Raw genomic sequence first — 13,800 nt, 5'->3', positions numbered from 1 at the left:
GAAGACGGGTCAGACCTGCACGTAAAGCAGATTGAGCTGGACCGGGTCTCGGGAGTCCACGTTCTGGTCCGAGTAGAAGAACTTGCGTCTGAGCAGGAGGGTCTCGTTCTCGTCCACGCCTTGCTCTCTGAACGTTCTGCTGTGGTCCAGCCAGTTCACTGATGACACGGAGCACAGCCACAGGAGTCGGATTATACAAAACAAGCCAAATCTAGATGTGTGCAGCAGTTACTAGTGGTTTCTTTTAATGAATCCAATCTGTGTCGCACAGAGAAAGTCAAAGATTTAAAGAGATCAAAATAAATCCTCCGGTTTGAGTGTCTTAAAGAACTACTAGGAGCGAGATTACACGACTGTCGTCTCCAAGCTTTTTATACCAGCTCTTCATTCGTTACCTCTCTAATAAGGGACGGTTTCCCTCCCACCAGCCTCACATGAATTCGAGATCGCAAGATTAACGGTGACAATCGTTATATAGAGTGATGATGGCAGAAACGCGAATCTTGCCGGTGGAGTAAATGGAAGCTGTGCCCAGGTACGGGAAACGAAAAACAAACAGATTTTATAATATCTGGAGGCTTGTACTGAATTTCTTCCAGGGTAAGAACTAATGTGTGCATCTTGCTGTGTATATTCTATTTATCCATTTAACATGTGTCAACCGAGTCGCCTGGTTAAAAAGATTAACCGTACCGACATTTCGACAAGAAATGACTTGACTTTCATATTGGGAGGTGGGGGTGGGATGATGGCGGAGTTGTGAGTGGGAAGGCTGCAAAACCTCCGACGCATTTCGAGACTGTGTTCCAACTTTTGTGAAGTGTGAAGCCAACCAGGAAGTGTTTAACGACGGGCCACAACAATTCAACGGTTGTCGGTGCGACACCACTGGGTAAAAGACCCTGAAGAAGCTTTTGTGCCTAAACCTCACCAGCACAATGTGTCACAAGATAAAAAAAAATTTAAACTGAACCTAAAGAAACTCAAAGTTGTAACATTAAGAAATGTAAAGCTTCAAGATATCCAAAGTTTGCAGGATCAGACATTTCCGACATGTATTCCAGCAACTCACAGTCGTCGTCTGTGTGTAATTTGGCTTTCAGCTTCTCCATTTTTCTCTCGTCCCGCAGCAGCGTCCTGTCTTTTTTCAGCGTACCCATCCCGTCCTCCTTCTTCTCCTCCACTGTGTCCTGGATTAGAGAGTATTCCTCATAGTTTGTGATGCCTGGAATTCAAAAGAGACCAAAAAAAGATTTCAAGTTTCCCCACCAGAGTCAAGTTGGACACATGTTTGATTTAGGACAAATCAGTTTAAAAGGATTTTCTTCTTAATGCTTTGTGAGTCAATCTGTTTTCGCAAAAGATGTTAAAAGTGTTGATTTAATGTAATAACATTCTGTTTCTATTTCTTAATAATAGAGAAAGTTGTTAGAACAATGACGTTTTAACAGTTTGTGACACTGAATTTGAATGCATACGTTTTGTAAATACCTAATAAAGGACTTCTGGCAGTGATGTTAAAACTGGGCAGAAAACTCCATAAAACTACTTCAGCATGAATAGAAAAGGGCTAGTAAACAAAGTTATGTACCTATTCTACTGCATATAGTCACAAGCAGCTCTCCCACTGTTTTGGAGTCGTCCACCATGATGGTCTTAATGGCCCCATCCAGCATTTTGATTTTCTGGGGCCTCTGCTTCTTCTTGTATTCAAGGATATCCTGCACAGAGACAAAAGATGGAGATTGAAGAACAAAGAAACAAAAGAGAGGGGAATTCAGGAATTAAAAAGGTAAGAGAGAAAGAGGCTGAGGAAGAGAGAGAGAGAGAGAGAGAGAGAGAGAGAGAGAGAGAGAGAGGCTGAATGTACCCGCTGGGAAAATGATCAAATGCATCCAGGTTGCATGGAGAGAGAGAGAGAGAGAGGGGAGAATATGGGCCAGAAAACCTTATTTAACGGCTGCCTATCACAGCCCGCTGCTCCCCTCCAATCACAACAATGAGGAGAGATTTGGTTCAGAATAATTGGTCACAGTCATGCCTTCTACCTGGGTTGCCTTTGGTGGATTTGAAGAGGACAAACCATTCAGAGCTGCGAAACCAAACCCACAGATGTACTGAGCTGGAGCGCTACACGACAAACCAGAATCGGGCCCGAGCCTTTGGCAGGGCGGATCAGAGCCGGGCTGGGGTTCTGCAGCTGGCGTCTTTAAATTCACTTTTTTTTTTCTTTTTTTTTTTTAAAGCTTCCTTTGATGTTCCTTGATATCCAATTTTATCCCGCGCTTTCTCTCATTCTGCTTCACTGCTTTTGTTCCCCCTTGTGTGATTTAACCGTAAATTCTATCGTACACGTCTTTATTCTCAGTCGGTTATAAAAACTGCTCACCTTTCATTTTTTTTTTTTTTTTTTTTTTTTACACAAACCTCTCGACGGATGAAATTGTTTAGATTTTCTCCATCATAAAGCACTCTGTCAGCGAGCTATTTAGATAAAGACCATTATATTGCAAATTTAAAGCCATTTCTTTAATTGACAGTCAGCTGTCTCAACAATCAATTATCAGTTAATCCTTCATAATATACTGTGTGAAACACCTTGGTTGTTCTATTAGAAATGATCTTTGATGCAAAATCAGTAGTCGGGTTCATTAGGAGTTAAAAATCAGATAAAGGAAAGATCAAGTTACTCGATCGATAAAGGAACTAACAAAAAATAATGACTTAATTTTAATTGCAGAATGAAATCCAACCATATTGTTACCAAAACGTATAATATCAATTTGTATAGAATGTCTTTTTATATATTTCTTTAATTACAAATACATTTTATTTTACTTAAATACCTGTCGTTCTCATAGTAGTATTTTACTTTGATATGTTGGATAAGCAGGTCATTGTTCATTCGTAAAAAAACACTTGATTGTCAGTTAATACATTTTAATCTGCTAAATTCGGCTATAAATTGACTTATTATTCATCGTTAACATCTCAACATCTCGGTCAGTAGTCGGCCATTAGAACTGCTTAGAAGCATTAAGAGCAATGAGTCTGCAGGTCACTGACACAACACTGGGTGTATCGGGGTCGAACTGGTTGTAATTATTTACCCCATTGCGGAGCATGTAGTAGTCCAACGTCCTTCCTGACTCCAGCCAGATGCCTTTCCGGGGGTCTTCATCAGACAGGAACAGACCGTAGTCTGAAGCTGGAGCGGTGAGGAGAAACATCAGCACTTTAGAAACTGACCTGATGGAGGTTATTTCTCATGCTGGGATCAAATTTCAATCCCAACTTCAGCTAGTTACTCCTTACAGCACGCCTTATGAACATCTTTAAACATTGTGACAGGAATTTAAACAATGATGTTGATGATGACGGGTGGAAACAGTAAAGTCGGACCCTGCCACTTCCTTTTGATCACCTGTATTAGTAATGCAAGTCATGAAAAAAAGGCTCTAAGGTCTTCTACAGGCAGAGGAAAACAAAATCAGTAGTCTGATCACAGCATTCGCTGATAAAACAATATTTCATAATACACAAGACAGAAAATGAAATAAGGGAATCTAAGGGTCATGATAGGCCCGAGAAAGATGCTTTTCTGAATCATAAATATTACAATGTTTTTGCTGTTTGTGCTTATTGAATGATGATGTTAAGAATATTAATACCAGGGACACACATCCAACCAACAGCCTGACCCGTCGCTGGCTGTCATTCTGCATGCTGTACTGATCTGCATCCCCGTTTCTTTAACACTTTACATCCCCATCCAGAGTTCTTCCTGTGAAGAGTCTGTTTAATCGTTCTCACCCTGTCCGGTCTGAGCCTCGGGGACCCTCTCTCTGATTATCCTGCAGGCGTCGTAGATGGCTGTGGACGGCTCGAACTGCATCGTCTTCACGACGTTGCACTGGCGGACGCAGATCTTCAGCGACAACACCACCATCTTGGCGGGCAGTGTGGGCGGGGGGGGGCCGCAGCTACACCTGCAGGAAAACACAGACAGAGCGAGAGAAGGTGAGTTTATTGCACGGCACGAGTCCAGGAGGCCCTAAAAAAAACACGAAACTCGTTGATTGTGATGAACGAGAAGGAGGGCTTTGTTATTCTTAAAGAGAGGGAGAGCACACTTTACACACAGGCTGACTCAGATTTCTCTCGCTAATGGGGTAATTGCAATTTTTTACAAATTTGAATATACTGTTCTATTAATCCTCTGTGGCATCACTGCTCTGGTTGATAAAACAGGTAACATCTTTTTTCATTTTTCCTGTCTAGAGCTATTTATCACTTCACGCTACTGTGCTTTCTTGTAGTTAGGCACGCTGTTATGACACACACAAGCACACACGCACAAACTTGAGAGAAAGTGTATTTCCCTCGCACTGTCACAAACAATGAAATCGTATGAATGTGAAGAAAGTGCTAATTTGTGCACAGCAAAGCCATTGTTATGCTTCATAAAACAAAAGAGCCGACAACAAATGTATCACTTTTTGAAAACGGCCCATCTGGTCCCTGCGAGGGACGAAGACGAGACGGAACTAATCTGGTGAAAGAGACTACAAAGGTAAAAAAAATACAGCACCCAGTGTTATCCACGACAGCTGGAACTGCAGAGACAACACGTACGCAAATCGCTTTCCATACTGCATGTGCAAAATAAACCGCTTCTCAGACATTGCAATTCTAAAAAAAAAAAAAAAAAAAAAAACAGTGACACATCAAGAGCAGCCTGAACACACATTGTCATCTTCGCACGTACAGTCGCAGAAGAGCAATTTCCAGCCTGTTGTCCTCTCAAGAAATTGTCTACAAACAGCATGCTTCCATTTCTTACCACTTATAAAGTTAACTGCAAAAACATCCTGAACAACACACTGTGGGAAAACAACACATAATATTGAGCTGTAAATCCTGCTGCCTCGTCTGTTCTTGGTTAAGAAATGTCTGTGTCTCACTGCTTACAATCTAAAATTCCATTCAATTGTGTATCGTTAATCAAAAACTATAATTAAGAAGAAATTCAGTTTAGTTCAGTTATTTGTCATTCAACTAGTTAAAAGCATGAAGGGACGAAATTCGTTACCCAGGTTTAGCAGTGTACAAATAAGTATCTGAGAAGCTGCTTGCACTGCGAGACAGAAAGTAGATGGATGCAGTTAGCGATGACAACGATGTCCGGCGCTCCCAGCACACAACGCCAGTGAGCCTGCTCTTCGGCGGCTAGCTAACACAGTAGCAAAAAGCACACAGTCTCGGAGCTAAAGAACAAGCGAGAGGCAGCGGCAGAGACAAGCTGTCGTTCAGCTGCTAACCGAGGAGCACAAAGCAAACACCCCGTGAGTAGAAGAACGGAGCCAGTGGCAGCAACAGACTGATTCAGTGGCTAACGTTAGCACAAAGCACACAGCCCCAGAGCTTAAGAACAAGCGAGAGGCAGCGGCAGAGACAGGCTGTCGTTCAGCCGCTAACCGAGGAGCACAAAGCAAACAGCCCGTAATAGAAGACAGAGCCAGTGGCAGCAACAGACTGATTCAGTGGCTAATGTTAGCACAAAGCACACAGCCCCAGAGCCAAAGAACAGAGACACGGTCGCATCAACAGACAGCAGCCCTTTATGATGACAGGTGAAACATCTTGAAGAAACTCAAACAAGTCCATTTGCCTACAATATAGCGCTTATCGTTACCATGACCTGGATGACTGCTAACCTTCATCAACACATCTCATTGTTGTGTTCACAAATTGAAAAAAAAGAAAAGTAAAATAAATAATGTATTGCAGTTGACAAATATATGCATGAATCAACACTGCTGTGGTTCACAGAGATTTACTGCAGGACGAAGAAGAAGGAGGAGGAGAGGTGCTGTGACCTCCCATACAGAGCCCCTCCTGTCTGGGACCAATGGAAACACAGGGCTCCTCTGTGCCTGGGAGGTCAAAGGTGAGAAGTCAGTCTGGGCCGCGGCTGGAGTGCGCGGGTGGGCCCTCCTCTGCTCAGCCGGCCTCTGACCCCGGCTCAGAGGCTCAGAATCTGGGTCCTACGTGAGATGTGTTCACATGTAAGAGTGAAGGCGTTTGTCCAGCCCTCGATGTCAATCTGGATCCGCAGCAGCCAGAACGTAGCTGCGGCGCAACATTAGCATGTTAAAGAGGCACCAAAAAAAAAAGATTGGCATTGATCCCTACTATTAAACACGATCACTGCAGTTAGACATAATATCAGAGACAGCCTTTTTTAGACAGAGTTTCAAAGAAGCCTCTGAAGCACATCATTAAAAAAAAAAATACTCTCAGAATAATAATATCCTTTTTTATTTTTTGGTTTTATTAACCGCATTCATTGGTGCATGACTTTTTTTAATACGGCCTGTAAATTTGTCTGGGTTATTGCTTTGGGCTCCGTCTTAATCAGTCGAGCACTTCCACAAACCTCCTGTTGATAGCGGCTGGACCAAAGCCAGACATTTTCTCACACTTTAGAGTCTGACTAAGCTTTAAGGTCAAACGCCATCCCGAAACGGATATCAAACACGAGTCTAGTGATCCCACTTTGGTCAACCTGACCTGACACTCGAAGCAAAAAGTTCTCTCGGTGTAGCGAAGGAAGCTCCCGGAGATTCCCTTAAAGGAGATAATTCGCTAGATGAGAGCAACAAAAGCGGCGTTTGTGGAAAGGCAGAAGTATATGAAAGCATTTTCAAAATAGTTCAAATCCTGTATCGTACATTTGAATCAACAAAGAACCGCCATCTGTTTCAGAGTCCGTCAAAAAATGTTCCCTCTCTTTTTCCTGTTCTGATTAAATCACACACCAGAGCCTCGGTGGTCTGTTTTTTGTTTTTTTTTTCTTTACCTTTTTTTTTTACCTTTTGGTGGTATTTGTTCGCCTCAACAAGCAAACCACATAAATAATGTGATATTCCTCTTTTAGACTGCAATCTCTGCCGCATCAGCCTCTCACAGGCCTTGAAGAATGGTTGGACAAACCGCAGGAAGAAGTAAAGAGATAAGAAGGAAGCGATGAGGAAGGAGCACGATAAACTAATAATACGATGAAATGTTATCAGTGGAAGTGCCGGCGAGGCCTGACGGGACCACAGAACGGGACTAGAGGAAGCTATTCATGGCTGTGTTAACTACACACGCAGAAAATCACTTTGGGATCGGAACATAATGCCGCATCATGGTTCAACATCTTTAACGTGACCAAAACTTCCTGCAATCAGACGCACCCCCGAGGCGCCTTTTCATTCTACTCTAATTGTATTTGTAATGTGAAACCAGCAGGTCCTCAGCGCTAGAGTTTAATGAAAATCTGACTTGTTTCTTTTTTTTTCTTTTATTCTCCTTCAATTATATCAATTACTAACATCAAGAGATTTGTATAACACTAAAAGTACAATCGTCCGGTGGAAACAGCTGCAATCCAGCTCTAATGTCTGTGTGGATACAAGCGTGCACAGGGCAAATACGCACGATCACAGTCACATCTTTGTTACCAGGTCAGAATGTTCTGAAAGATTATAAACTATAAAATGCATAAGAATGAAAAGAAACTCACAAATGTTCTGCACCTATATTGAAACGTAACCAGATAACTGTTTGGCCACGGGCCTCACCTAAAGGTCCGACAGGCTGCTCTGCTCCTTTAAACCAACCAGACCAAATGATTTTCAACCGTGCAGGTAAATAAAAGATTCCACCTGTGATGCTGTAACCAGTCCACAAACTCTCTGCAGTCAGGCTAAAAGCTGCTGCTACCTTGACCAGCTAACAAAAAATCAATTTCAGTCCGAGCAGTAGCAGAAAAAAAAAAAAAAAAAAAAATAGATTATATCACACAGCATGTTTCTTGTTATCCCTCCTGGAACCATGTTGAGCCCTGATGTGAATCATCTGCGATTTATAAAATGTATTTTGCTGCGCACAAAACACGCTACAGATAAGAAATGATTTGTTTCATAAACACTCTTGTATCTTCAGCTTGTTTAACATCAAACCTTTCATCGAATTCAATACATATATTGCGAAACAAAACAAATTATGAGCTCGATTGTGAGCACGGAGCTCCAATGAAGAGCCAAGTTGGGAAAAAAATAAGTATTAAAGGTAAATCTTTCCTTCAGCCTGAATCAAGACATGGCAGAGCCTCCATCAGAGATGGATTACCGCCAAAGCATCCTATTATACATTTTCCCTTCCCCGCGATGAGAAAGGATTTGCTGAGATCAAATGTGATTGTAAAACCTCTACAACACTTGAGTTCAACCAATTCACTGGGCTGCTAACAAATCCAGGGTGGGAATAAGGCTCCAGTGTGCATACAGCAGCAACAAAACCCACTTCAGTAGTCGTGTGTGGACCGAAACCAATTGAACCGGCTGCTCTCACCATTTAGAAGAAAAACTAAATATCGATATAAACTATTTTTGAAGGGTATGACAGGCTTCAAAAGCAACAATATCAGTATCAATAAGGATACTGTTAACAGAGGTGTATTAATACCATCTCTACCATCAGAATCAGCACAATAAACACAATGAATAAAAACATGCATGCAGAATTCTTCATACTCATTGAAGAAAATAATGAAGAATGCAATAAGAAACGTCTTGATTTTTGCGCCATGTGGTTTGTAAGTAATGCTAACAGGTCTGCAGGGCTGTACATAAACACAATGTTGCTTCAAGCTAAATGCTAACATGGTCACAATGAAATTATTGGTATTAGCAGGTATGCCACGAATTCCCTCTTAGCTTCGCTTATTAACACTGGAACGTCAGTAGGTCTTTGCGTGTGTTTAAATCATATACCAAAGCCAATGCCACTAGAAGAAAAGTTAAGGTTAATGACCAAAGTTAGTCATTAAAAATCACCCAGGAGGGGGAACATGACTGTCTGTACAAAATTTTTAAATTGCAATCCATTGAATAATTGTTGAAAAACTCCCACAGAGAGGCGGTTTTGAACCGTGCCACTAGCAATTACCCTGATGGGCTTTATTGTCGGTCTGGTCCGACTCAAACCTTAATCATGGGGAACTGTTGAATGGAAAAAAAAAATGATGATTTAATATAGAAAAATGGTTTTGATTATCCAATCCCTGACTTGGCATTCAGAAAGGACTAAACAGCCTGTTCAGGTCATGTATGACTAATGAGTTGATAGAATTACTGCGAAAAACTTCCTGTTGCTTCTGTAAAAGAAATGACCAAGTAAAAAAAAAAAAAAAAAAAGGAGCAGAGATACTACACGGAGAGGCTGATGAACACACCACTGTGCACAATTGAGATGAAGAACTGCAGTCTCATCTTCAGCGGCCCTCCGCACGCCGCTCCTATCTTCATCACCATGCTGGTAAATCCGCCTGGATGAGGGCCAATCTGCCCGCCTGCTCGCTTTATTTACCTGCCTGCCTGCTGCATCTGACTGTTCGACTCATCCGCCCGCAGCAGCGGCGCTCTGTATCTGTCTCCTTCCCCTTTCAGCTTTGCTCCTCACTATCAACGCCGACTCCTGCCGAACAAGAGAGCAGCAGCGAAACCCTTTTTCACGGCGTCATGAACCCTTTTCGCAATCATGAGAAATGAATGCGAGTTTTACATCCAAAAGTAAGAGCTCTTTTTGAGCAGAGATAACAGTGGCGCGCCGGCTTCACGCACTCAACCGCCGATTGCAAAGGGGAAAAAAAACCAAAAAAAAAAACCAAACAACACACAGACGGAGAGCACTCAAATCCATAATCATTAATACGCTGTACCCTCCCACACTGTAATACATAAGCACAAAGCATCCCTCCTCCTCCTGACTTTAAACCCAACTGCACCGGTTACACCTACGCCTCCTTTGATCTGCTGCTGGCTCACATAACAAAGAATATTCAACAGCAACAGTAGCACTCTGCTGTGAGCAACATTTTTCATGTGGTTCACACTGACGAAGCAGAGGCTCGGTCAATTAAATCAGAGCTGGACTCCTGCTAAATAATTAAAAAGGAGATGCCGGGAATATGGTGACTACCCCTCGTACAATGAGCGCGCTGTGCATGTTCATTCGCGTTTCATACTGAGGTCACACTACGACAGGCGGATGAGGTGCGGCTGAAAAATGTCAGCAGCAGTTGAAGGGGCGGCACTGATTGGTCCGCTCATTAGTTTGGACAAGAGTGAAATGACTGAGATTACCATTAAAGCTACTGTTTGTACGAAAGTTGATTTTTTGAGTCTCATTGCCAACTTCGGGTTGCATTTCAAGCAAAAAAACACTATCCAACGGTCACCGGGAGCTATTGGATGATTATGCAATGATCTGCTGTTCGTACGCACTGTAGCGTATAGCAACGCAGGCTTATACTGACCACGTGTGTGGGAAAACACCAGGTGGTAACGAGTCACTTCCTCACTGAAGTCCCTGAAGAGCGGCTGAGACAGAGACGCCTTTCACCCCCTATTACAACAAATGATTCTGAAGCTGGTATTTTAAGGGGGAAAAGTTACATAATGCTGCTTTAAAATTTGGTACAGAAATTCAGGGTCCCAAGAAAATAACGCCGGCCCCTTCACGTTACATCTAGCGCCTTTGGTTTATGACCAAATACTTAAAAAACACAGAGCCGCTACCAACTACTTTTATGTCAAGGTTTACTCTAATGTGCTTCTGGAAAGATAAAAATAAACAACCTGCCTCTCTTCGGTTCTGCACATGTAAGGCCAACACCGAGTTCCACTTCAGTAAAGAGAAAGCATCGCGGAAAGAATCTACTGCTTTTACGCAGCTGAGCCCTGGAGGTGCTTTTTAGCCGTGTATCATATTAACCCTGCACAAAAGGCACACAAAGAAGATGTACATCTCCCTGCTGCTCAAGACATTGTGGCGGTGAGGCCACTCGGAAAGTTGATACTGTAACTCCTGCTATTCCTCTGTGGCCCGGAGTCGAAGTAGAGGCGCCCTGGATGTCTTTTTTTTTTTTTTTGAGGAGGTCAGACAAAAAGAAGACAAATCCATCAAAGATACATTTTTTTTCCCCGTTTCCAAGTGATGGCTTGATCGTGTGCCTGGGCTTTAACCAATCAGGTTATCTGAACTCTCTGAAAGCAGAGCGTGTCAAGAGTCTGATGACCTGCCAACACTGTTCCCTTGTCTCGGGATGAGGCTGAGGCGGAGCCGGTAAAACGCACATCCAAGAGAACAAATATAAGCACATGTCAAACGATTCAAGCTGCAGCGGTCTAGTTTGTGTTGCAATGTTGAAGTCGGCAGCTCGGAGACATCGGCTCTGACGTTGATACAGTGAATACAGACATCATCAGAGGAGGGCAGAAGCAGCGCACACAGAACACAGCAGAGGAGGAAAGCAGGTTAAACTTTAGACTGTTTTCGATTTCATTTGGAGAAAACGGCCGGCCGAGCGAGTCAGACAAAAGGCCCGTGAGATAAAAAGGAAAATGAGACAGAGCACTAGGACATGTAGCTATTGTTCAATAGATCAATGAGGCAGAGCAGTGCCTGCTGGGAATGCCCAGGCCCTATTACAGTAACATGGCCTCTAATCCAATAATAGCGCAGCCCGCAAGTGAAACAGGCCAACCCGAGAGGAGTCCTGGACCAGGGAACATATTAAATATTTGGCCAGAGCATGTCGGCAGCCTAGTTTCAACACCGGGGCCAAACTGGGTTAACACAGGCGCGGTGATTAGTCCATCTGTTGTCTCTGGTTAACCCCAGAGTAGCATTCCTGTGTTCAAAGTCCAACTGGAACCAAAATGCGTTCTCCTTTGAGAAAAGCAATCAGAAACCAAAAAAGGATCAATTTATATTTTAGACTTTTTTGATTTTGGTTTCCGGATGATGCCTCCAAGTTTTGCGACAATTCCAGGACTACCGTTGACTCTCCTTTTTTCGTGGATGGTGACCTTAATTCGATGAAGCCAGTCAAATCTTGTGCCAAGCAGCTGTCAATCAGACAGACGCCAGCCTGCCCTTTCTAGGCAGGTGAGAAGAAAAGAAGCGTTTCCAGCCAAGTTTCAGATAAACAAACTCGAAACAAACTCTTAACTCTCGCAGTCAAGAAGCGCACAGCTCCTGACCTCAAGCAACGCCACAACGGAAAACAGCACGTCGCACAGCACCAATACAACCTCATCACACGGCAGCGGCTCTCGCTCTCGACACCGCACACGGCCTCAGGAGACGCAGCGAGGGTTGAGGGCTGCTGGAAACGCATTCACGTCGTTTTTTTGTTTTTTTTTCCCCCTACAAATGAATCTGACAGCTGAGGAGCCACATTTCAAGTGCCACGACGCGTGTTCACACGTGGTGAATGAAAGAAAATGAGTGAAAGGATTAAATCAGACGTGTCGGCTCTCCAAAGAATGAGGGGGAAAATGAATGCGGAAAAAAACAAGATCGCTTTCGCTCCGGAGCCCGCCGTGGCACAAGCTTTATTGCGTCTAACTAACAAGTACATGGCTGGGGACTAATCTGCTCTGGAGCATGTTGCATATTATGATCCATCTATTTTGTATGCGCTGCTGCTGAATAATAATTAGGCCGTGTAATGCACCACTTTGTCAGGCTTCATTGTTAGCCTCTCAAGGGGGTCTGCTCGAGTTATTATGTGGGGAAAATCTGCGTGATAGGACCAGGCTGCACCGAATTCTATTCATTTACACTGAATCATCACAGTCGCTGGATTTTCTCACATGAGCCGAAACCTGATCATTTTGAGACTTGAATCTACACTTTCCGTTCTGACCGGTTTTCGTACAAACCAGTGTAGTTTATCTTTAGCGTGCATCCGTTTTATACTTTGTCTATGCTGCTGTGGCGTTCTTAATGTCCTTAAGTGGGAGTTCCAGCTTGTTTTCCAGATGAGAACCGTGTGAAATGGTCACGAGTGTGATATATATCCGCATGCACGACATAGTGGTAAAAAGACTGAGGTTAAAATCTGCAGATCCCGGGCAAAGATCACACCGCCTAGCAAGATCGGATCCATGTCGACAAACACGGACATAAAGAATCAACATTGCGTTGCAGGGCAGAGATAGTAAGACCTTTTATGGACATGTCCGACTGACAGCGACGTAAAGAGCTGAAATCACCTAAATAATATTACATTTTTTTAAGTTGGCCTTTGTTCGAGGTGGCCATCCCTTTAACGTGAACTCCTGGTTAGAGTTGCCTGAAGACAAACCACACAACGAGCAGGAAGGAGCCACCGTCATTAATCTACAGTATAGTACATCTGTCTTTAAAGGGTAACTCCACCACACTGAAGTGTGTTTACAGGTTTTTGGGGGAGTACTGCTGCACATGTGAAAAAAAGTAGTAAAGAGCAGTGTTAAGTCTTTTGTGGCTCCAAAAGGAAGCTGCGTGTAATCTGATAAATTGCAGTGGCTTAGTTGCATTGTGGGTAATGTGGGCACCTGGCTTTAAAAAGCACTCCCCCGGTCTAGCATGGCGCACGTAACGCTGCAGGAGTCATTATGGAGAGTTTGAAAGCAAATGATCAAGACTGATAGCAGACGGAGGTACTAGCTTTTTTATTCTGCACATTCTTCCTCTTTTAAACCTGCCACCCACATTACCAACAATGCAACTGGGCCACTGAGTGACATCACTGCAGGCAATTTGTCAGATTGTGCAGGCGTTGTACAACTTTGTTTCTCGTGAGCAGTAGCACTCCGAGAGCTGTTGACACACTTTAATGTGAAAAATGATTGGAGTTCGTCGTTATCAGGGCTTTTCACCTTGTAAATACAGTTGTTTGCTTACGACTGGCTCCACGGC

At 43.3% G+C, this 13,800-nt stretch overlaps 1 protein-coding gene across 5 annotated transcripts in view; it reads right to left on the bottom strand.

Annotated features, from left to right (window-relative positions):
- Positions 1-13,800, bottom strand: part of tln2a (talin 2a) — a 94,091-nt gene that overhangs the window by 46,005 nt on the left and 34,286 nt on the right. For 4 of the 5 annotated variants that reach the window (XM_030414361.1, XM_030414365.1, XM_030414363.1 and 1 more), the window contains 5 exons: positions 3,814-3,989; positions 3,111-3,208; positions 1,592-1,721; positions 1,073-1,225; positions 16-158 (listed from right to left, as the gene is read on the bottom strand). In XM_030414361.1, coding sequence (XP_030270221.1) covers positions 16-158; positions 1,073-1,225; positions 1,592-1,721; positions 3,111-3,208; positions 3,814-3,949 — 660 coding nt within the window. In that variant the 5' untranslated portion in view covers positions 3,950-3,989. Of the gene's footprint in view, positions 1-15; positions 159-1,072; positions 1,226-1,591; positions 1,722-3,110; positions 3,209-3,813; positions 3,990-13,800 lie in introns of those variants that run through there. The other variant, XM_030414366.1, reaches the window with a different exon arrangement.

The sequence above is a fragment of the Sparus aurata genome, chromosome 4, assembly GCF_900880675.1.
Source record: "Sparus aurata chromosome 4, fSpaAur1.1, whole genome shotgun sequence".
Taxonomy (NCBI): Eukaryota; Metazoa; Chordata; class Actinopteri; order Spariformes; family Sparidae; genus Sparus; species Sparus aurata.
This window is presented reverse-complemented; position numbering and strand designations above follow the sequence as displayed.